This window comes from Pantherophis guttatus, chromosome 5 (assembly GCF_059756535.1).
Source record: "Pantherophis guttatus breed Tessera chromosome 5, ASM5975653v1, whole genome shotgun sequence".
Classification (NCBI taxonomy): Eukaryota; Metazoa; Chordata; class Lepidosauria; order Squamata; family Colubridae; genus Pantherophis; species Pantherophis guttatus.
The window spans coordinates 33,451,277-33,475,035 of NC_142067.1; the positions used below are offsets into that span (position 1 = coordinate 33,451,277).

Below are 23,759 nucleotides of genomic sequence, written 5' to 3' on the forward strand. Positions count from 1 at the left end.
GTATATTTTAATTGTTTTTTTTAACATTTGTATTACATGTATTTTTATTGTTCGCTGTTCACCGCCCTGAGTCCCTCAGGAATAGGGCGGTATATAAATTTAATAAATAAATAAATAAATAAATTGTGGCAACCTTGGAAGCTAGTAAGGGCATGGCTTTTCAGGTAGCTTTTGGGGATTGATTTTATACAGATCTATGCATTTTTCTTATTGATGGTTTAAAATGGAATTGCACAAATAGATAAGCTAGCGTCTCCCTAATCAGTCATACTATTTTATGAAATCTATTACTGAGGGATCATACATAAATAAAATTCTCACCCTATCCTGGAGTTATAAAGAAAAGGAAAGAAGAATAAAGATCTGTTCTCTCCAGGAATCCTGGTAAAAATGTTTGTTTTTTAGGAAACATAGCTATAATCTGCTCTCCCAACATTCCAGAATCCACTTCACAATAGAAAGAAGATAGAGTTCACCTTTGTCCTAGCCAGGTCTCAATTTTATCCACCATAATCAAATCATAAATAATATTATTTTTGCTCTGAAATGACTTGCACCTATAGAGAAGAAATATTAAATTATCCAGTTAAAATTGTTCTCTATCTTGCAATCAGTTCTATTCCTCACAGCTAGAATCATTGCTCCTAATACGGAACAACTCTGCTATTCCTTCCTCAACCATCCTATAATCAGCCTGGTTGAAACCATGAAAACAGACATTAAATAGCTCCCCCAAAGAACTCAGGTAGTAAGTTTGGGGGTGGACAGGAGGCAGACTATCTACTGGTAGCTGCATCCATAGCATAATTCCATCTTTAAAAGTCAAAAGATTTTAGCATCACATCTCTCACATGGGCTCCAAATTCTAGCTGATAAAAATAGTTTTAGAGCTAAAACTTATCAGGACAGGCAGGACAAAGGCAAAAATATTTACAGCAATTACAGTACATACATTATTTTATTAAATAAGATAATTAAATACAACTATCTCTAGGTCAAAAAGAAAAGGGAAAAACGTGTGATTTCTACGACTGGGTTCACACATGCTAAATTGTGATTTAATTGTAACTTATTTAATGTTAATCTATAAAATGATTTATCTGGTTTTGTCTTTCTATCTTGTGTGGAAAACATGTCTATTTCTGTTTATAGTTCAAGGCATTTACTTGTTTGATTTAGAGCAGGTTCCTTTATTTAACAAATTGTTAAGATATAGGATATAAGCTAATAACAATAGAAAGTCAGCAACTTGTTGACATACATAACTTTAAGGAAAATAATGACAGAAAATCTGTCTGTTTTGATGTTGACCAATATGATCATGCAAAGATTAAGATTACTTCTTTTTGCTGGGTTAGATGGGACACATGTTCAAATAAGCCATGGCATAATCAATCTTAAGATGTGCCCATTCCAATTTCCACTTGTTTCCAGAAACGGCATTTAAATGTCTTTATAGAGAAGTTCATACTTTGGAATATTCTTTGGATCAATTGGGCTTCGTACAATGAGTTTTCCACGCATCGCTCCACGATAGATTACTTCAATCAAATCTATGAAGTCTTGTTTTGTTTTGAAACTTCCTACAAATTTGGTATGATCTGGAGATCTGTTTAGGGGAAAAAAATAATATAAAGCCAATTTTAAACAACAATGTTAAAGTTGAAATTCAAAAATACAAGTAGTTCAAAATCTGAATCTACCAAGCTCCTCACTTTTACAAATATATTTGTTAGTATTTTATATAACTGTGCAAGATCAAATTAAAACTTCATCCAGTCTAGTGTATTTCTCAAGAATCTTCATAAATGGGTAATGAAACTTATAGCTTCAGGACCTATGACCAGGAGTTTCAATTTAGACATGGCTAGCAATCAATGACAGAGCAATACCTATTTCTGATATAAAGCTAATTTACAAGATGTGTTTCACAATATAAAATTAACCACAACTGTGGTTTATGATACAACTATTTACATACAGATTCATTATGCCCGGTAATATGTTTTATCATTTGTAACAGGACTTCATTTTCAAAAATCCAACTTGGGAATCTAAAATCCATAGTCTTCAGCATTCATTCCTTAACCTTTTTGTGGATTGATACCATTCATCAATATAATAAACAATCGGTTAGTGTTTGAATTAATGCACTGTCTTATGCCATAGTTTGCTGAATACAACTGCACGCAGACGTTTAGGCTCCTCGGTTGAACTGTATGTTTCTAACTAAACAGAAGCTGTCACAATCACTATATGATACAGGTTAAAAATATTAAATATTTGGCAACTCTTAATGAACTTCATTTAGCCATTTCACCAACTTCCCATCCCCATAAGCCTTGTGGTATAAATCATGCCAACCCATCTCTGTAACATTCAACTCACTTCTTATATATTCTGCATACAAATCCTACCTATCCAAATTAATAGGCAAAAAGTGTGACAGAAAATACTTCCTGAATTCTTGTTTGATTTTGCCTTGGCATATTCTGTGACCTAATTAAATCACAGTGATTCAAGGCAAAATCAACCTATATAATGGCTCTGCATAATAAACAGACTAAGTCACAGAATAATAAAATTAATACCAACAAACATGATCACACTTCGGCTACATGCAAACCAACTTACCCATAATCCACTTTTATATGTTGCCCATTGAAAAAGAAGACAGTTGATGGAATATAACTAATATCAAAATACTGGGTGTACACTCGAACCTTGCTCACGTTCACTAAATAAATTGCAGCCATTTTACTCAAATCATGAGATGTTTTTGCAAGCTGTCAAGAAACCAAAGTTATGTGATACACTGGATGCATGAAGAAAGGAGTCAAAGCTTTTAAATACATAAAAAATGGATTATAATTACATGTACTTTTCGAAATACACTAGCAATAATTGTAGCTTGGATAGCAAGGGTAACAAGTATACTTACTAAACAATCCATCCATTTAAATTATTAAGAGAAGCCTTGCTGCAGATTATGCTAGCATCAGATGTGTGTCTCATAAATATAGATGGCAGTTTCGTTCACTATGAAATATGGCAGCTCAATCTATCTGACCTCCTTTGGCACCAAATGAAAATATTTTAGGATCGGGGTGTTTAGTGCTCTCCGAGCTTGGTTGTTTTCTTGCAGACGTTTCATTACCCTAAGTAGGTAACATCATCAGCGCTAATCTAGTTTTTGCAAAATTCTGCAAGAAAACAACTGAGCTACAAATAATCTTCATTTTAGGGTCAGGAGACGTTTTGCGATGTACGCCGCTTAGATCCGGGGACTGCAAATAAATAAAAAGCAAATGCCGGCTTACAATGTTATCCAGTTGCAGGCAGACACGATCTTCATCTCTACCAAAGCGAAGAACCAGGACTTTCTCCGCCACGGTCTTAATCGCTTCATCCACCTCCTTTTTGCTGTTTAACTGAGGCAGCAAAAAACTCATACCAGCTGACGAGACAAGAGGTTAGTAGTGCCTCGAGATAGCAAACACGCACGCGCGTAAATTTGTTTTTGCTGGGGAGGGGGGAAGGAAACTGTCAACGAGGCCCAGTGAATGACAAAGACTTTCTCCAATCAATGGCAACTACCGCTACAGAACTTGTTTTCGCTGACGGAACCATCAGTCAGAGTCTTAGTTCTAGGCCTTTCCGGCGGGATATATTTAGGGACGGACCCATTCCGGAGCCGGGTAGGCATGCTTGGATGTGCGTATTGGTAAGTATGCGAGATATTAGAAAGTAAGATTGTTTAGTAAGACCTCATGAATTCAGTCCATTTCATCACCTAAATAAATGGACTCTCAACTATAATACATTTGGTTTTCCAAAATTAATATTGTTGCTCCCTCATTGAAATTCTTCAGTAGATGGTACTCATTTTAAACATGGGAAGGAGGCGATGGCTGTTTTAATGTTGCCGCGTTTGTCAAAAGAAATAGAAAAAAAAGAATGAACGAAGAAACGCATTGTATTATTTCTGACGCTAATTAGGCATACTTACAGTGAAACTTAGGTTTATCTATCTGAATTCCACTGAATTCAATGTGATTTCTTCTTATGCCACAGCTAGCCAACTTTAGCTGATCTCGGAAAACCACAGCAGTGAAGCTTTAGTATTTAGATTAGAAACCACCTGAAATATCCGCGTGGTAGATTAGACTAAGATAATAGTGAAAACACAGAAGAAAGAGGTAGCAAACTGATGATATTGCCAAGAGAATTATGTGCTGGTGTAGTCACCAATAGTTGTGCTTAGACCAGATGAGTCTATATCAAGTGGACAGTATCTCACTGAAAATAATGTGGTTTACTGTAATAGACCTGCTGGGAAGTAGCCATTTCTCAGTAATAAATAATATGTGGATTTCATGTTTGTATAGAGGATATATTACAATTCTAATATTAAAATCAGATTTTTGTACACATAGCTAAAAAAATATTAAATCTTTTTGGGCTTGCTTCATAGTAAGGAGAAAATAAGCTCATTGTCTGTTTTTCATTATGTTTTCTCAATGGTTTCATTAGCTTCCATATTTTGGGAAGGGAACTTTCTGGCATAAGCCTTTTTCTGTATGTGACCTCATCTTTTGTAATAATACTTTTATTAAATATTACAATTAAAAATACAAACTAAAAAAAGAGAAAATAAATAAAAACTGCAAAAAGAAAGAAAAAAATAGAAAATATTGCCTACTTTTCAATCAGGATTTCAGACAGAAATAACATTTTTGCTCTTTTGAATGATCTCTGACAAGGATGAGATGACAATTGTGGTTCCATCCTTGCTCTGCTTGACTTCTCTTTTGATACCATTGACCAAGGTATCCTAGATTGACTCAGAGAATTTGGGAAGGGCTGCATGATGTTGTGCTAAATTGGCTTGATTATAAAGTATTATAAAATACAAAAGCAAATAAAAGGATGATGAAGGAGAAGGGAAAAGAAAAGTGAGGAAGGGTAGAGAAAGAAACAGAAACATTGACTTCCAACTCCATCTGTTGCAGTAAAATAAGACATTAACAAATTACAACTTTTTGTTTTACCATAATAGTATATCTATTAATCAATCTGTGAAACCCCAAACCAAAGTTTCATTCTTTTACACATCACGAAGTTCAGAAGCGGTTTCCATATGGAAACAAAAGTATTTATGTTTTAATTTGACTGCTTTATCCAGGATTGATTCCAGTTGGTGGTGATTGGGAAAGAGATTCCACTACTGGCCCCTACAGCTTATCTATTGCCATAGGATGAGATATCATCCTTATGCTGATGATACCCAATTATATATATCTGCCCTTAGCAAAATAAATATCTAGAACACAGGTATCAAACTCACTGCATCACGTTGCCATCACATGATGTTTTGCCACATTTTCTCCATTTACAGAGCTGGGGTAGGCGTGGCCTACGCATGATGTATCTGGCTCGCAGACCACCAGTTTGACATTCCTGGCCTAGAAAATGTGAGAATCTAAATGAGATGTTAATGCTTTAACCGAAATCAAGCAGAAACTAGTTTTAAGTTTCTAAAAGCTGTTTTTCTTCTCTAGAACTTCAGAGGTGTGTTACTAGACAAACATATCAAGTGACCAAATATTTAAAAGATAAAAGGTAATATAATTTTATAAAATACATTTTACCATACCTGTATCTCTGTGTTTTATAGTATATAAGTACCTTCCATTCGTTCTTCATTCATTTTACTTTTTCATTACTTTTTCATTTCTCCTGACATTCCCAGCTTGTACTGCCCTGCAGCAAAGTTGTCTGAAGCATATATTTACATAGTTTATTTCAATATTCATTTCTTGCAACAAGCACTATATATTAAACAACTCATGCAGCCACCCCATAAGAAAACTCCATATACATCTTAAGATGTTATTCACATCAAAATCAGTTTTCATAGTTTTGCAGATATCATTCTTATATTTCCTTTTTTGTTGGCAGCTTCTTTTACTTTCATCATTCTACTAAGCATCTTTTTAATACTACTTTTTAATGTAACTCCATATGCTTGTGTCTTACTCTTTAACATAGTTTTTTGGCTTTGTTTCTAGCAGCTTCCATATAATTTTCCTTACATGCACTTTTTATTCATTCTATTGTGAGATCACTCTTTTTTTCGCGTAATAGTCCTATCATAAAATAGTCATTCTCTTTTACTTTCTACTTTCAGTCTACCTTTCATTTTTTCCTTTGTCTTCCACACCCATATCCACATTCCATATCCATTTTTACTTAACTTTTTGGCAGAGTTAAAATGATATGTTTCACATTTAGAATATCTCCTTAACCTTGTGTATTTTATGACCCTCACTGCATCATATATAATTAAATCAATTGTGAATTTTATTTTTCCCTTTTCTACTTTAACTGTGCTTTTAAACTTCTTATACTATTTCTTATTCTCTTTTGCATTGTTCATGTCTGTCTTTTTCTTTAAATAAATAGATAACCAGGAATTCCAGTATTCCATGACTCCCAAGTCCCTTGGCTACATTTCCTAGAGCAATTTCTGAACCAAGCACATTGGTAGCTTTTTTTTTTTTGCCATTTCGAGAGGAGAAATGCAAAAAATGGGCCCTGAGCTTTAACATACTCTTAATTTACATACATATATAATATATATTATTTTAAAACTATGCCATGAGCTTTAAATACTCTTAATATACATGTACTTTTTAAAAACCAGACTTGATAGTTCTGTCTACTTTGCATCACTGCCTTGGTCAGTAGGAACTGAGCTTCTCCAAAATATGATTGAAATCACAAAAAGGCTACTTTTTCAGTTTAAAATGTCTTGTATCTCCTTTGCTCTGATCTTAATACTTTTATTTTCAGCCCTTATATGTCATTGGCACTGCATTATTTGGCAATCTATTCAGAATCATAAGAATTGGGTAGAATAAAAATGCAATTAAGAAAATCAGTTTGTATTACTGATGTTTATAATAATGATGATGAACAATTTCAGGTTTGTTTTTCTAAAATATCTTCTCTTTTCTATATATATGTGACTGTAGGTATCTATTGGACATCACAATTCTCAATTCTGATCTTTTTCAACATGCATTTATTGAATTTAATTAGAAGATCTGCCTTCAAATTGATTGCACCGAAAATGACAAAATATGGATTATTTTTAACAATGCCCAGCAAAATCAATACTTGTGGAACGTTGAGGATGATTTATTTGAACAAAAGTATTTCAAAAAATGCTGATGAGAACATAGATCTAGATGAATGGAAATTGGTTGTGCTTTCCGGCTTGCAAAAAGAAGCATTTGAAAAAGCATCACCTGAGGAAGAGCCTAATATAGCAGCTATTAAAGAATACATTGATATGTCTAGGCGTTTAGGTAAAGCTGCTCCAGAAAATATTACTGAAGAACAATTAGAGAGGTTGATTGAATATCCTTCTGTTACTTCAAGAAATAAATATTTGGCCTTTTTGGCTTCAAAAGAAATGAGAAAGAATGCCGAAAAAGAAAAAAAGAAAAAACAACGGGAAGAAAGGGAGGAACTTAAAAAAGCAATGGAAAATGAAGAGCTAGTACCAAAAAGTAGATTGTTTCGGGCCATTTGGGAGTCCTCAATGGATGTTATGTACAATTGGAAAGCTGCTCAGGCTATGAGTTTTGGCCAGCCTCTGGTATTTGACATGGATTACAATGATATGTCAGAGAGAGAGATGCAGAATACAGTGAAACAGATGATGGAATGTGAAGGAGCCAATCGTAAAGCTGTAGAACCATTCCATTTATATTACTGTAATTTTAAAGAAGATGGTCCATACCACAAAGAATTCCTCAAGCGTTATGGAGATGCATGGGACAATTTGTTTGTGACAGTGACAGAAAAGTCTTATGTTGAATTATTTCCAAGGGATCAGATTGTCTACTTAACTGCTGATTCTCCCAATATAATGGAAACATTTGACCATAATAAAACCTATATAATTGGATCCCTAGTTGATAAGACAATAAGGAAGGGAGTCTCTCTTGCTCGTGCAAAGCGCTTGAAGTTGGCAACAGCACAACTTCCTTTAGAAAGATACTTTCATTGGAAAACTGGAGCCAAAGTTCTTACTCTGGATCAAATGATAATGATCTTACTAGCACTGAAAAATACTGGAAATTGGAAGGAAGCTCTAGAGTTTGTTCCAAAAAGAAAGCATGAAGGTTTTGTAGATCCATCTTTGCAACAATTTATTAATAGACAAAAGAATAAAAGAGCCTCTGAGCAAAACTTTAAAAAAAAGCTATTGGTAGATGAGCTGTCCAAGAAACGTTTGTGGAATGGATTGTGGGAAGAGTAGTGTGTAAGTCACCCAGTTATGACTGGCATAAATTTCATGTAAAATAACATTTGTCTCAGAAAGCTTTCAACTTCTACAGACTAAAGAACCCAATAATGATAAAACATGTAGTTTTACCACAGGAGAGACTGTAAATATATAGGAAGCATCACTTCTGACTGTTGAGAAAACCTCTGTAATACACAATGGGGCTGAAAAACATGTTCTGTCAGGTTAAAGACAATAACAGTAATTGTTAACGTGTGTCTGTCACCAACCCCAATGTAATATGGTATACACTTTTTCCCTGCTTCCCATTGCATTGCCTCATACAACAAAGTTAAATAAACGTAGTTTCCCAATTTTGATACAGGGTGGTTATACTGAATTTTGCTAAACAACAAGGAGCTCAAATTACTGTAAATGTTCTGATTTTATGCAGGAATTAATACTATGTGAGGAATGTAACTATTAAAAAAAGTGAATTCTGTGTATGATCTTTTTATTTTAGAGGGAAAAAGTTGAATAATACTCAATTGTTTCAATTGTTAAAGTATTTTAAAAGTTAGATTTGTTAAATATAAAGGGCTACTTACTAAAACATGTTTTAAAGGTTGTTTTTGATCTAATTATTTTCTAATTGTACATTCCTTGTCTTTTGATCAAATTATCTAAAAGGAAAAGGTGATTTGTCACAGTTTTAAACACATCAAGCATACAATGCAAAAATATTAACAATGTTTTAAATATAGCAACATTGTGAATATTCCATCCCAGCTTCCCATCTCCAAAAATTAAGCTTCTTTCCATGTTTCTGTAGTCACAGAGATAAAAAGGGTCTGTGCAAAAGGGAGAAGTGCAAAATATTCTATGAATGGACCAATCTCTGCACAAAACCACCAGTTTGGGGTGATCTTGGTGATCATCAGAGACTTTTTTTTTTTTTTTTTACTTTTAAAAGCATTTTTTCTTCAGCTCACTGCAGTTAAGGGAAAGGCAGATGTGAAGAATATCAGAAGAAAGAGCAGGAGGCTGGTAGAATGTGCCATGTTTCATGTGCAGTGGCCATGGCAGTGCATATTGGGAGAAAGGTGCCGAGTGTGGAAAATTTATTCCTTTTATCCAGTGAAAATAGATTGACAAGCAGAAATATGTTTGTTTTAGCTTTTTAATGGCTGTTGCTAAGAATATGCTAATGCTATAAACATGGTAATTAACTTTTATTCATACAAGCAAATTTATGATGTGTATTGTTTGGCTAAATTGTTCACATTACATGGAATACAGGATCTTAAATTAGAAATACAAGTTGTACACACCTATATATTACCTATTTGCAGGGGTGAAATGCTCCCGGTTTGGACCGGATCACCCGATCTGGTAGCAATGGCAGCAGGTGGTTCAGAGAACCGGTAGCAAAAATCCCGTCCCCCCACCTCTGCCCAGCTGAACCGCGCGATCATCAGAGACTTTTTTTTTTTACTTTTAAAAGCATTTTTTCTTCAGCCAAAAAAATGCTTTTAAAAGTTTTTTTAAAAAGCCTCTGATGATCGCGCAGCTCAGCTGGGATCGTCAGAGCCTTTTAAAAGCATTTTTTCTACAACCTCTTCGACCGAAGAAGTTGTAGAAAAAAATGCTTTTAAAAGTTAAAAAAAAAAAGTTGGCCACGCCTACCCAGTCACATTAACCCCACCACCAAGCCACGCCCACAGAACTGGTAGTAACAAATTTTATATTTCATCACTGCCTATTTGTTCTTTGTGCCTATGTGACTAGTTTACTTAATGTTAATTGTGTTGTGCCTATTTTCTAATAATGCTATCTTACATATTTTATACAGAACTAGGAAGATGGTAGATGATGCATAAATCATGCAGAGAAAATGGAGTGGGGAAAAACCCCCACAAGCTTTGCCCATTATTCCATGTGATACCTCTGAATTTGTCTGTGCTGGGATCTGCAATCTGTTGGCTGAACTGTCACTCTTCAAAATGATTCAGTTGAACTTTTGAGCTAAACTGCATTTGTTTCATGAACAAAATAATTTTCCATGCAAACTTCTTGTCTTTAAAAATACTGCTGTTGATATATTTTAGTAATATATAATTATAAAATGGCGAACACATTTAAGAGAGGCCAGATCCTCTTTGCCTAGTTCTGCTTGTCCTAACATGATTGCATGCAGTGGTGGGTTGCTCCCGGTTTGGCCTGGTTTGGGCAAACTGGTAGCGGTGGGGGCGGGAGGCTCCTCCCACCCGCCATGAAAAACGCTCTGCGCATGCGAATAGCAATAGTGAACCGGTAGTGCCAGGATTTGAAATCCACTACTGGTTGCATGGTACCTGTTCTGAATTGTAGCACTGTTTGGCAACTATGTTGGGTGCGTATGTGTGTCACACTTAAAAAACCTAATTTAAAAATATATATCCTAGTATCCTTGATCAAGAGGCAAAGCAATAAGTTTGTATGAGCATAAACTACTTCCCTGGGGACAGTACTTGTAAACGTTGGGTGGCATGTCTTACCATTTCTGTTGTTACCTTTGAAAAAAAAATTATGTGGCTGCATTTGGCTGACCACCTGTTTGCTTTCCACAGACTCCCATCAATTTCTCACACAACCCTAGAATTCTGCAGAACAGAGTTTGAAAATTGAAAATTTAATATTTTGATGTGCTCAGCATTATGTACCTGGCCTGGGCTAATCACCCCAAAAAAAAAAAAAAAAGTCATGCGTAATAGTTGAGTTGGAATTTATTGAGAAATATAGGGACTCAGATAAAAATGTAAAGAAAAAAAAAATCTAGAAGAATTCAGTGACAAATTTCATTTCATGAACATGTCCATCACTTAGCCAAGTCATTCAACCTAAAGTAGAATGAGGCCCATACATTTTAAAATAAGTGACCTATAATATTTGAATTGTCTCGGAATGTTACTGCTTTTATCCCACCCAGAGCCTCTCTATGAGGAGATAGGCAGTTAAGTTTGATTAATAAGAACAACAACAATTTTCTTTTTCTTCTTTTCCATCTCCTTTAACCAAGCTGCATTCTTGTATTTCTTTGAATTATCTGATATCTGCACACAGAACTACTGTTTCTTCCTTGTCAGGTACTGATTGATTCACTGCAATCTCTCCATTGACAGATTGGTAGAAACATTTCTGATTGGATTGAAATTGGAGATTCTGCCTATAATTTGCAATTTGAACTTCGTATTTGCTGATCTTGGCTACAGCTGTTGTTTGCTTTATTATTTACAGTGCTTCCTTGATCTTTGTTTCTAAGTGGTATTTCTTGATTAGGTATTCTTTGGTCTTGTTCTTCAGCTTATTTTCTTTCATCTGTTCTAGCTTGCTTGCATCTGATCTCAGCTTGCTGATCTTATTTTCCAGTTTGATCTTTCATTTTGGTGGCTTTGGGCTTTTTTTCTTCTTTGTGTACATTGGTGTACATTAGTTGGTTTGTTTCTTGGAGTAAGCTGGTGCTTATATTTGATATTGCAGTATTGGCATCTTTTAATTCTTGTACTAGCTATTTCTTTGGAACAAACCTCAATGCAGGGAACCTTATTCTGATGTTTTTGTGCTATTCCAGATGCCAAATTATTTTTTAAAAAAATCTTCTATTTTAGTTAGCGGGCTTTGTTCTTTCTGAGACAGAGGAGAGAGTACCTGATTTCCAAATGAATACAATTCTATATCTCTGCTAGATTCCTGTAATACTAACTCTCCCTTGTTTATCTCAACAGTCTAAATTACTTCCGGCACGGCTTTGATTTCTCTGCTCTGCGTAGACTTTTTCAGTTCTTCCAATTCTGTTTCTCTGAATCAGCCAGATGTTCAGACTGGATTTATCTACCTGTCGAGTCCTTTCCAGGAACCTGGAATAGGTAGCGATATGTCACTGTATATCTCACTGTACATTGTTATTGTACATTGTGATATGTCATTGTAGACACCTCAAGTGGGGCACACTACCTTGACGTGGTTGTGGGACTTGTGTCCTCGCATTGAACGACAATAATAATAATGTAAGAATTCTGCCATCCGACTCTAAATTGTAGGTACTGTAGATGTCAAGCAATCCCATTTACTAGAAATGGGTACTATATTCTTTAACATCTGTAAGCAGTCTATGTGGTCATCCCTGTATTCAATTTTTTGTACTAATTTTTGATTTTACACTATAAAATAAAAAATTGTATTAATGAAAATACCAAAAATCTCAAGATGAAACAAAAGATCTATCTATACAGATAGTCCTCAACTTATGACCACAATTGAGCACAAAAGTTCTGTTATTAAATGAGATATTTAAGTGAATTTTGCCTCATTTTACGACATATCTTGCCACATGGATGTTAAGTGAATCTGGTATCCCCATGGACTTTGCTTATCAGAAGGTCGCAAAAGGTGGTCACATGATCCCAGGACACTGCAGCTGTCATAAATATGAATCAGTTGCCAAGCGTCTGAATTTTGATCACATAACCATGGGGATGTTGTAATGGTCATAAGTGTGAAAACGGTTATAAGTCACTTTTTTTGTTGTAACTTTGAAGCCACTAAATGAACTGTCGACTACTTTGCTGGCTGATGAATTCTGGGAGTTGAAGTCCTCAAGTCTTAAAGTTGCCAAGTTTGGAGACTCCTGCTGTATACAGTGGAGCTCAAGTGAAAATAAAGCTTGGCCACACAGAATCAGAATAGAAATAGAAATAGAAATAGAATTCTTTATTGGCCAAGTGTGATTGGACACACAAGGAATTTGTCTTGGTGCATACATAGCTTTCTGTGACATCAATGGAAGCTGTGCCTGTGCCCACCTCTGGTTTTTGACCAGATATATTGTTGGCTGAAGTAAAATAGTTTTAGCTGCTCACTTTGTGCTACAAATCCAATAATTCATATTTCAATAGCTTGCAAATTGATATTTTACACTCAACCCATGATTGATTGGGTCAACTTCGCCTTACCAGATTCAACAATGACAGAACTTTTAATGCCTTGCCTTCACCAGAAAAGCATGCATGTTCAGAGATGCCTTTGCTTTAAAATAGTCCATGTTGAATTATACAGCATTGTCAAACATCAGGAGTTTATCACAGGAAATATTTTATGACTTTTTATGTCAAAATGTTTTATAACCTGTATGTCATAGAATATTTTATAACATTTACCAAGTTTCAATTCCATGGGAGTCATGGGCCCTGAATTTTGTGTGTATTTAAATAATCTGCTCAGCAATATCAGGTTTGTAGTACTACACATTTTTTCCAGTAACTTCTTGTATGATGAAACAAATTTTTATCGACAATAATTACAAATAATACATCTTGAACCTTAACCGGTTGGTCTGTATGGACTTGAGATGATAGCAACTATATGGTGACGTTGCGTCCAATCAAAAGGACCAAATCAAATGTTTGCCACAGCTTTTTTTTTTTTTTATTTTAAAACAAAAACAAAACATAAAACCATCATCATTCCAAACAATTACAGACAGTGTGTCGATCGGTTAACATTCTTTTGTGCTTAATCCCATCTTCAAAGTAGCAATATATAACAAAAGCTTATTACTCATGAAAAAGAACCTCAAATGTTTGCCGCAGCTCTTTAACTGCCGCCTTTGACAACTGCAAACTGCTGGTTTCCCAAAGAAAAAGTAGCAGGAGCGAGGAAAGCCCTAAGACAGGGATGGGCAACTGTGGCCCTTTTACCACCTCTGCACTTCAACGCCCAGAATTCCTGAGACAACCAAGCTGTCTCAGGAATTCTGGGAGTTGAAGTCCACAGGTGATAAAAGGGCCACAATTGCTCACCCTTGCCCTAAGAAGAACCAGCTCCGCGTTAGGAAAAGAGGCTCCTTCTAGCCCCACTTCTTGACTTTCCCGGATGGATCCTGGGAGGACTCATCTACTGCGCATGCTCGCGGCGCAGTAGCGGCGGGGCAGGGAGGGAGGGAGGGAGGAGAAAAAAAAATGGCGGACGAGAAAGGAGGCGATGTGAAGCTGAAGCGGCCGCGGCTTGACGGAGGTAAACATACTGCGCTCCTATTCCTCTTCCGCAACCGTTTTTTTTTCCTTTCACCCAGCCAAGGTTTTAATTTAAGACATGGAATTTCTCTTACGGCTGGAAGTCGAGGCATAGTTGTCTTCTTTTTCCCTTTCTCGAGAGTCCGTGCGAAGCCTGGCTCTCATAATGCCCGTTCCTCGGCTTCTAATTGAGCTCGTGTCCTAATCTCCGGGCGGTTTGTGTGGATCTAGTCCACGTCAGAGCCCCGCAGTGTTTTCTATAGGTTCGCCTCAGCCAGACCCCTGTAGACAGGCTAGTTTGGCACCTTGGTAGACCAAGTAGCTCCGGCCGTCACTCTCGTACCAAGAGGGTTGCAGATGAAGCTTGGCGCGGGTAACGGCTCTTTTCAGCAACTTCAGAATGCAGTTTTTAGTGCAAGTTACTCGCTCTAGCAATAAACGCCAAGTCTGTGAATTGTGATCAGCATTTCTTTTATAGTTATTATGAGATAAAAGGGTCTGTAAAATGGCCCCACGGGAATTCAGTGGATGCTTAGCTGGGCATTAGTCTCATAACATATATAAATACTAGACCATATATAAATCTGATGCATGATGCATAGGGATTTATTTCCTTTCAGGAACAACCTTTTTGAATTTAAGGATTCAAGATGTGTTAAACTACCACACCTATAAAACTATGCCTGATCTGTAAAGATAACATGTTTGCTGGTCTTATGTTATATGTAGATAACATATAAATGTTATCTGCATATAACATATAAATAAATCGATAGATACATTGATATAAATAACATGCTAGAGAAAGAATATACTGGAACATATGATTATGTAGTGTTATAATGTTTCATTTTCACTGATCTATCTCAATCCTGTGATTCTGTAGTAGCACTAAGGGATGCAGAGATGAATCAATTAGATTCATGCTAATAACAGTAAGTGCAACTAGTTTGGTTTCTAGAGCAAGCTTCTATAACAATTTAGTACTGCTCAAAGTCAACTCCTCAAATGTTTATTCAAGTGGCACTGTTGCAGACTTTTGCATCAACTTGGAAATACCAGAATGATGGAACTGAAAAGATAATCTACATTTTCAAGAATAAAAGCAGAAGGTGGACTAGTCTTAGAGATTGGAAAAGCAGCACAGCAACACCCAATCTGTCCAATTTAAAATGAGGATTACTAGTTGGATCTCCCTCTACTCTGTTGACAAAATGATGCTGGGAAAACTAAAGGATACTGGGAGTGAGTATTGGTAGAGGAATAAGAGTTGTGAACTAGTTCCTCTACCAATACTCACCCCATTCCTCTATGTATTACAAAACCCAGTATCCTTTAGTTTAGGTCCTAGGATTTGACAATGTACAAATCCTCATTATGTCCTTTCTACTCACACAGAACATGGCATTCCCAGGCAGTCTACCTGGCCATTCAAAAGTGATAGTCAGCAAAGCTAGACAATCCTAAACCAGTAATGGAGAACAGAAGTTGCTCCAGGTCAGGTGATAAGAAAGGAGAGGCAGTTACTTTAATTCCAGAAGCCTATCAGATTAATGCTTCTCTTTGCACCCTCTGGAGACTTGTGAACCTCATATTTATGTGATAAATGAAGAATAAGATACCTAACAGATCTAAAAATAAGAGATATAGGAGAAAGATAGACAACAATCACAGTGACATCAAAAAGGACAAAGAGGCTGAAGGATCTATGTGAGGTACATAGCCTTATTCTTAGGAGCTTCAGCTATAGATCCTTAAGAGTCAGGAGGAATCCCTGATTTCTATGGAGGAATGGATCAAGATAGGTTGAAATATAGTCCTTATGAAATTTAGAAGAAAGTACATTTTCAGATCATAACTTCATTCAGTTTGTAGCTCTCCATCCAAGACTACTTAATGTTGACCTACTTATGATACTAAATACTCAGCAAAAATGCTTAATTGGAATTGGGGCCCAGCAGTTGTACACTCAGTATTCCTAAGAATTTGTGACCTTCTGCAGATCCAGCATAAATATCAATGCTGTTTCGATTGGCCAGCAATGCATAGTATGATGAACTGATAGGCATAATTCCAAATTAGTAGTCCCAAGAGAACAGAGAGGTGTTCACAAACTCAGATGAATAAAGGATAAACAATGTATTGAAGTGAGCCTGCAGAATAGCAGCATTATGCTTTAGTCATATGGGCATATAATATCCTAGAAGTTTCAACAGAAGTCAAATCCCTAAGGGCAACAAATAAGCTACAGTGCATTCAGAAAGTATTCAGACTCCCTTAATTTTTGTCAATTTTGTTATGCTGCAGCCTAATTTTACAGTTGTTGAAATTTATTTTTTCTCATTAGTCTACACTCAGTACCCCATAACCACAAAGTGAAAACAGAATTTTAGAAATGTCTGTAAATTTAGTAAAAAAAAAATCACATTGGCATAAATATTCAAACCCTTTGCACTTGAAATTTAGCTCAGATCCTCCAGTTTCTTTTGATCATTGCTGACCTGTTGCTACAGCTTGATTGGAGTCAACCTGTGGTAAATTAAATTGATTGGACATGATTTGGAAAGGCACATACCTCTCTGTAGAAGGCCTCACAACTGACAGTGCATACTGTAGGAGAGCAAAAGCAGAGATCAAAGGAACAGTCTGCAGAACTCAGAGATGGGATTATTGCAAAGCACAGATCTGGGGAAGGCTACAGTGAAATTTCTGCTGTACTGAAGGTTCTTAAGAGCACAGTGGCCTCCATAATTCTTAACTGGAAGACATTTGGCACAACCAGGACTCTTCCAAGAGTTAGTTGCCTGGTCAGACTGAGCAATCAGGAGAAGGATTTTAGTAAGAGAGGTAACCAAAAACCTGATGGTCACTCTGACTGAGCTCCAGAGATCCTGTTTGGAAATGGGACATAGTTCCAGAATGACAACCATCACTGCAGCCTTCCACCAATCTGGGTTTTATGGCAGAGTGGCTAAATGGAAGCCTCTCCTCAGTGAAAAACATATGAAAACACATGAAAGTTTGAGTTTGCAAAAAAGCACTTGAAGGACTTTCAGACTGTGAGAAACAAGATTCTCTGGTCTGATAAAACCAAAATTTAACTGTTTTGCCTCTATTCTGAACGTTAGGTCTGGAGGAAACCAGGCACCGCTCATCACCTGCCTAATGCCATCCCAACAGCGAAGCAGGGTGGTATCAGAATCATGCTGTGGGAGTGTTTTCAGAAGCAGGGACTGGGAAACTGGTCAGGGTTGAAGGGAAAACTAAATGGAGCAAAGTACATGGATATCCTCAATGAATACTTATTCCACAGCACTCAGGACTCAGACTGGGCCAAAGGTTCACTTTCCAATATGACAATGATCCTAAGCACACAGCTAAGACAATACAGAAGTGACTTAGGGACAATTCTGTGAATGTCCTAGAGTGGCCCAGCCAGAACCCTGTTTGAATCCTATTGAACATCTCTGGAGGAACCTGAAAATGGCTGTCCACCGATGATCGCTGTCCAACCTGACTGAGCTTGGGAGGATTTGCAAGGAATAATGACAGAAAATCCTCCAATCCAGATTTGCAAAACTGTTTGTGTCACACCCAAAACTACTTGAGGGTAAAATTGCTGCCAAAGGTGCTTTAATAAAGTACTGAGTGAAGGGTCTGAATATTTATGCCAATGTGATATTTCAGTTTTTTCTTTTTAATAAATTTACACACATTTCTAAAATTCTGTTTTCACTTTGTCATTATGGGACACTGAGTATATATTAATGAGGAAAACAGTGAATTTCAACAACTGTAGAATCCAGCTACAGCATAACAAAATTGACAAAAGGGAACAGGGTCTGAATACTTTCTGAATGCACTGTATATTTCAGGGAATATAAACAGGAAAAAAAATCAAAACTTACCAGCAGCAGTTATCCAGATGAGCAAAATGATTAGTTTGTTTGGAGTGCATGCAAATCCTGGGCAAATTCTTGGTTGATAAAAAGGAAATGTATTATCATGTTGGACTTAATTCATCATGCCTTCAGAGATACATTCATATTGTTTTCTTGCCACCAGTATCAACATAATTTGTTACTTCTTTACTTCAGAATGTGATTTCAGCTTCATAGTGTAGTCTATAACTCTAGAATTTCCTTGTGCCCTTCCATGCCAATAGTATCCATTCCAGCTTTGCTTAGTTTTTGGGGAATCACCTAAACTCCAGTCAACAACAACTTCAGTGTTTAAAACCTACCTTAATAAAATCTCACATTACTAAATTTCACCTAGCCAACAGAAAACTTTGTTTTTTGCTGCAATAAGCCAACCATAAGCTTTGTGACAATTTCTAGTTCTAAGAATTATATTGTGGCATAAATATTTGTGGTTTAAATGTTAGAATTTTCAGTTTTATTATCTTTTTATCTTTCTGTAGTTCAAGACAGCATAAATTTATATTTTAAAAATTATATAATTTAATTATTTCCATGGATTTATTCTGTCTTGATTTGAAATAACTCTCACAATTTTTGTAGGGATGTCATGCAGATACATGAATTTTAAAATATATTTACATATATAATTATTTTTATTCTGCATTAGCGAGTGATAGGAGCTCCCTTCACTATATGTCTATGTCCTTACAGTGTGCTCTGTATAAACAGTTGTGGAGGTGCTGACACTGTAAGTGCAAAAGTCGCCTCTGAATAACAGTGCTTTATGAGGTTGCTGCTCCCATCAGTCCACTCAGTAAAAATAGCTCATCTTGGTAAGTTGTTTCGACTTCACCAGGACCTGAAGAAGAGGCAGAAAAACCTGTGAAAACTAAGACTGTTTCTTCCAGTAATGGAGGGGAAAGCTCGAGTCGTAGTGTGGAAAAACGTGCAGCTGATGAAGATGCTGAAGACTTCTCAACAAAGCCTGCTCCTGCCAAAATGTCCAAGTTTGGGTTTGCTATTGGCTCTCAGCTTTCAAAGAAACCACCTGCAATATCCATCAAACTTGGAGCAAATGTAAGTGTTCTGAATTTGTAATGTTTAGTATTTGAATGGATAAATATTATTTTGACATTAAAAATATCTTAAAATGTTGATTTCATCTTAATTGAGCTTTGTGCATTATAAATGATTTTTATTATCATGTTTTATGAACAATTATAAGATTTACGGAATATGCAATTTGCTGGGAATGTGAAGATATTGATAATTTCTATTCTAGTGTTTGCTGTAGTATGGTGGTGAGTGCATAACTTAGCAATATTATATACGGACAAAAACAAATACTAATTTTTAATCCTTTAGCATTAATTAAAGATATATGAATTCATTTATAAGAATATAATTAGTAGCGTAGAGAGCCAGTGTGGTATATTGGTTAAAGCACTAGGCTAGAAACCAGGAGGCCATGTCTTAAGCACGAAGTCAGCTAGATGACCTTTTGCGAGTCACACTCATAGCTGGACAAAGGCAATAGCAAAAAAAACATTGCCAAGAAAACTGCAATGAGTTGTCTAGTCATTCACCAGAAGTCAGTGCTGACTGGAAGAAAAAAAAAAGCAAATGAGTCTTACTCAAGAGGCTGTCCTATTATCTTTACTATTGTTTTTTATTATTACAAATATTCCTTGTTACAAATATTCTATTCCTTGTAGAAATACTTTTCACTTAAGTGGCAGTCACCTTTTCTAGGAAAGCTTGCAAAAAGTAATTTGAGTTATTGTGTGGGTTAGAAGTATAATAAAGTATACATTTGCATACATACATTGTCAATAAAAATATTTACAGAAGTTCGAAACCATTTAAAAAAAAATTTTTTTTAAAGTGAAAATTGCAAATGTTACTTGGCCAAGTCACCAAATTAACAGTAAAGTAAGCACAGGGGAAATCTGTCTCAGGAAAGCATTTTACAATAAAGGTTCCATAGTCAAGCTCTCTTCGATAGGCACATTCTGGTGATGTATAGTCGGAGAAAAACATCATATATAGATCTTGATGCTGCAGCAAATCAACACAGGAAAAATAATTACAAATATATTTGTTTCATAAAGTATATAAAGTTTACTTGTTCTTACTTTATATACATAAAGTTTATTTGTTCTTTTTATTTTCTTCCTGAATTTAGTGCAGTGGAGACAATTCGTGGCCCATTGAATCATCTTTTGAGAGATATTTTCTTACCAGATTCCTCAATCCCTTCAACAGTGATAGAACTTATAATGTACTGCCTTTACTGGAAAAGTTGGGATACATTTAGATATATATCTGTCTTTGAAAATAGCCCAAGTTAAACTGCATAGCACATTCAAATTTCAGCACAGGAAATGTTTTATGACATTTTGCATTATGTCACAAAACTCTTTTATAATATATCATAAAATGTTTCATTTAAATTCTGTGAGAGACATGGGTCCTGGATGTTGGATATATTTTGTAAGTTAGTCCATTTGAGGTAAATCTTGGTTCAAAAATTGTTGCCTATGATGCAACAACTTTCACCCTGTTAAAAGTTACAGGAATAAGCGTTTTAGTTGTATATAAATTGAAGTGTCTTGTTTCAGAAACAATTTCCCATGTAATATGGGATAGGGAAAATTATAGAGTTCTAGTAAAATGTCAGTTTGTGTTTAGTAATTTAGTTTACTTAAGATTTATAGCATGCTTTTAATTACTAATTTCTATTGCATTGATTTCTTGCATCAATAAATTTTTTCCTTTGCTCTCTTTCAGAAACCTAAGGAACCTACTCCAACTTTAGCTCCAAAAACACTCTCTGTAGCAGCAGTATTCAATGAAGATGAAGATGTAAGTAACTGAGAAATGTACAGGAATGTGAATGTAGTACAGATCTATAGCCTTAAATATCTGCTCTACTGGTTGTTTTGAAGACCTTGAAGACTTAGGCTTTGGAGAGGGTAATTGAAGAGCCCTCCTGGGTAGTGTGGGTCTGCTTTTTGTTCTTGCCCATGTTTTGCCCCCTTATGTTCCTTGTTTTTACTATTGTATTATGTTTTTCTGAGTTTTTTTAAAATTTGGGAACTGCTCAGAGTAGTTAATAGTTGAATCACGTACACATTTAATTATAAGAATAGAGCAGGGGTGAAATGCTCCCAGTTCGGTCCGGATCGCCCTATCCCGTAGCAATGGCAGCGGGTGGTTCAGAGAATCGGTAGCAAAAATCCCTGCCCCCCCATGCCCAGCTGAGCTGCGCAATCATCAGAGGCTTTTTTTAAAAAAAATTAAAAGCATTTTTTCTACAACCTCTTAGGCCGAAAAAATGCTTTTAAAAGTAAAAAAAAAAAGCCTCTGATGATCGCACAGCTCAATTGGGATCGTCAGAGGCTTTTAAAAGCATTTTTTCAGCTGAAGAGGTTGTAGAAAAAAATGCTTTTAAAAGTAAAAAAAATGCCCAACCCAGTCACATTACCCCCACCAAGCCACGCTCACAGAACCGGTAGTAACAAATTTTACATTTCACCACTGGAATATAGTAAATAAACACAATCACACAGTTGCTAATCCTGAGGAAAATATGTTTAGTTTAAAGACTTTTAGAGAAGTGCAGCTTTAGCAGTGCAAAGCATCTTTTTGTCTTTGAATCTGAATTGCCACATAGCTCTAAATGTTGTGTAGACTAGGGGCAATATGCTGCTTTAGCTGCAAGAGTTGTATTGTGTCTTTCTAATGTTAATAAAAGATTTTAAGCAAACTTTTTTTTAACAATAAATTATTAAGTTTGAATGTAACAAAATGTATGATTGATTTATATGCTGGGGGCTGACATTCAAGATCAGCACAAAATAACAAATAGGCCCTTCAAAAACAATCTCATCTATATTATAAACAAAATAATTGTGTTCATGTTGTCTTTTTACTTAGAGTGAACCTGAAGAGATGCCTCCAGAAGCTAAAATGCGTATGAAGAACATTGGAAGGTAACATGTCTTTCATAGTAACATTGTTGGAAAATGATAGAACAATATTCATTATATTAGTATATTGGCTATGTGTTGAAGCTAAACCTTAAGTAGCTCTTCTAGAGTTATCTCCAAATAAGTCAGGGACTATAATTTGGAATTTATACATACCATGTTTGTGATTTATCCTTTCTAGCTTTCAGCAGTTGAAAATATTTTTATTGTGTTTATCTTCTGACATAAGAAAGTGTGTCCAAATACAATAGTTTTGGATTTCAGAATTATAAATATACTGTTGCCAGCTGCATATAGATAAGGTGTTCTCACTTTCTAATAGAAGCCTCTTTAAATATTTTTAACTAAAGTACTGAATTAGTAAAGGTGAACCAATTGCTTTTGTTTGTTTACAGGGATACTCCAACTTCAGCAGGACCAAATTCTTTCAACAAAGGAAAGCACGGGTTTTCTGACAACCAGAAGTTATGGGAGCGTAATATGAAATCTCATCTTGGAAATGTTCGTGAACAGGATGACTAGTTGTCTATTTTGATCTGGGTGTTGGGAAATGGGAGAGTACAATATTAAAGGAATAGTGCCCTTTTTTAGAATGGTATACAGCTATTTTGGTACCACTTTTAAAAGTTTGTAGTGGTACAACAACAAAAAATGAGTTTAAAAGTAGAGGTAACTTATGTTTTGTATAAAAATTTCAAAGCAATTGCTAATTTTGTAGCTTCATGCATTTAATTTCACAAGGTAATGGAAAATAAAGGCATTGGAAGTGGTACATTTTAAAGGAATTTTCTTTTTATAATTATTCTTATATGAAGATAGAAAAATCACTCTGTCTTTAATCAGTTTTAAGTTAAATGCTGCTGTATTAAAAAATCCAGATCCTGTTCTGTGATAGGTTTTTGTTGTTTATTCCTTTAGGCTACTTTTATAGAGGTTCAGTACATCAAGTCTTGCTAGACTGTTTTAATCCACATAATTCTGTAAAATAAACTATTGCAAAATAATTTTACTACATTTCAATCTTAAGATTTTTGACTGTGGTAGACTAGTAGTATAATCCTGTTCTCGAACATTGTGTAATCCCTCTGTAGCCTCTTTCCTTCTTAAGAAATAGGTTTTGCATGTATATACATATTAGGAAAGTATAACAAACATTCATAACAAAGGTAAATCAGTATTTTTTAACATTTCAACTCTTGAGCCTTGACCAATGCTTGTCAATGTTTGTCAGTTTGAAGTAGTTTAATTAATAGGCTATCAAAGAAAAAGGAATTTTCAAAAGGAGACACTGCTTTATCATGTTTTAAACGCCAGGGTCTTTTTTTAAATAATCCTACAGGAATAGAAATTACACATATTTAAATTAGCAATTGTTTACTAACATCCAGAAATTTGCAATTTGTTTACATATTTTGATCGTATAGTGTGCTAGAACTTTGGTACCAAAAGTGAACTCCTTTACTCTGAAGACAGGGAATCAGGTTTGGGCTTCTTT

The 23,759-nt window shown here is 35.5% G+C and overlaps 3 protein-coding genes across 5 annotated transcripts; 2 read left to right on the forward strand and 1 right to left on the reverse strand.

Moving 5' to 3' along the window:
* Window positions 1-939: 939 nt before the first annotated feature.
* On the reverse strand, window positions 940-3,462 carry TXNL4B (thioredoxin like 4B). Its single transcript, XM_034412638.3, has 3 exons — window positions 3,321-3,462; window positions 2,635-2,786; window positions 940-1,609 (listed from the first exon to the last, which is right to left on the reverse strand). The coding sequence occupies exons 1-3, from the start codon at window positions 3,450-3,452 to the stop codon at window positions 1,444-1,446; spliced, it is 450 nt and encodes a 149-aa protein (XP_034268529.2). The 5' UTR covers window positions 3,453-3,462; the 3' UTR covers window positions 940-1,443.
* TRMT10C (tRNA methyltransferase 10C, mitochondrial RNase P subunit) lies at window positions 3,456-8,801 on the forward strand. 3 transcript variants are annotated; one of them, XM_087894879.1, is made up of 4 exons: window positions 3,686-3,724; window positions 5,399-5,474; window positions 5,562-5,622; window positions 7,038-8,801. In XM_087894879.1, the coding sequence occupies exon 4, from the start codon at window positions 7,082-7,084 to the stop codon at window positions 8,330-8,332; it is 1,251 nt and encodes a 416-aa protein (XP_087751005.1). In that variant the 5' UTR covers window positions 3,686-3,724; window positions 5,399-5,474; window positions 5,562-5,622; window positions 7,038-7,081; the 3' UTR covers window positions 8,333-8,801. The 3 variants fall into 3 exon arrangements, with proteins under 3 accessions (XP_034268489.2, XP_034268505.2, XP_087751005.1); XM_034412598.3 differs by lacking the exon at window positions 5,399-5,474 and having other exon boundaries at window positions 3,456-3,724; XM_034412614.3 differs by lacking the exons at window positions 5,399-5,474; window positions 5,562-5,622 and having other exon boundaries at window positions 3,636-3,724.
* A 5,318-nt stretch (window positions 8,802-14,119) lies between these two features.
* Window positions 14,120-23,278, forward strand: PCNP (PEST proteolytic signal containing nuclear protein). Its single transcript, XM_034412651.2, has 5 exons — window positions 14,120-14,350; window positions 19,129-19,349; window positions 21,063-21,137; window positions 22,212-22,267; window positions 22,660-23,278. The coding sequence occupies exons 1-5, from the start codon at window positions 14,296-14,298 to the stop codon at window positions 22,784-22,786; spliced, it is 534 nt and encodes a 177-aa protein (XP_034268542.1). The 5' UTR covers window positions 14,120-14,295; the 3' UTR covers window positions 22,787-23,278.
* The last annotated feature ends 481 nt before the right edge of the window (window positions 23,279-23,759 follow it).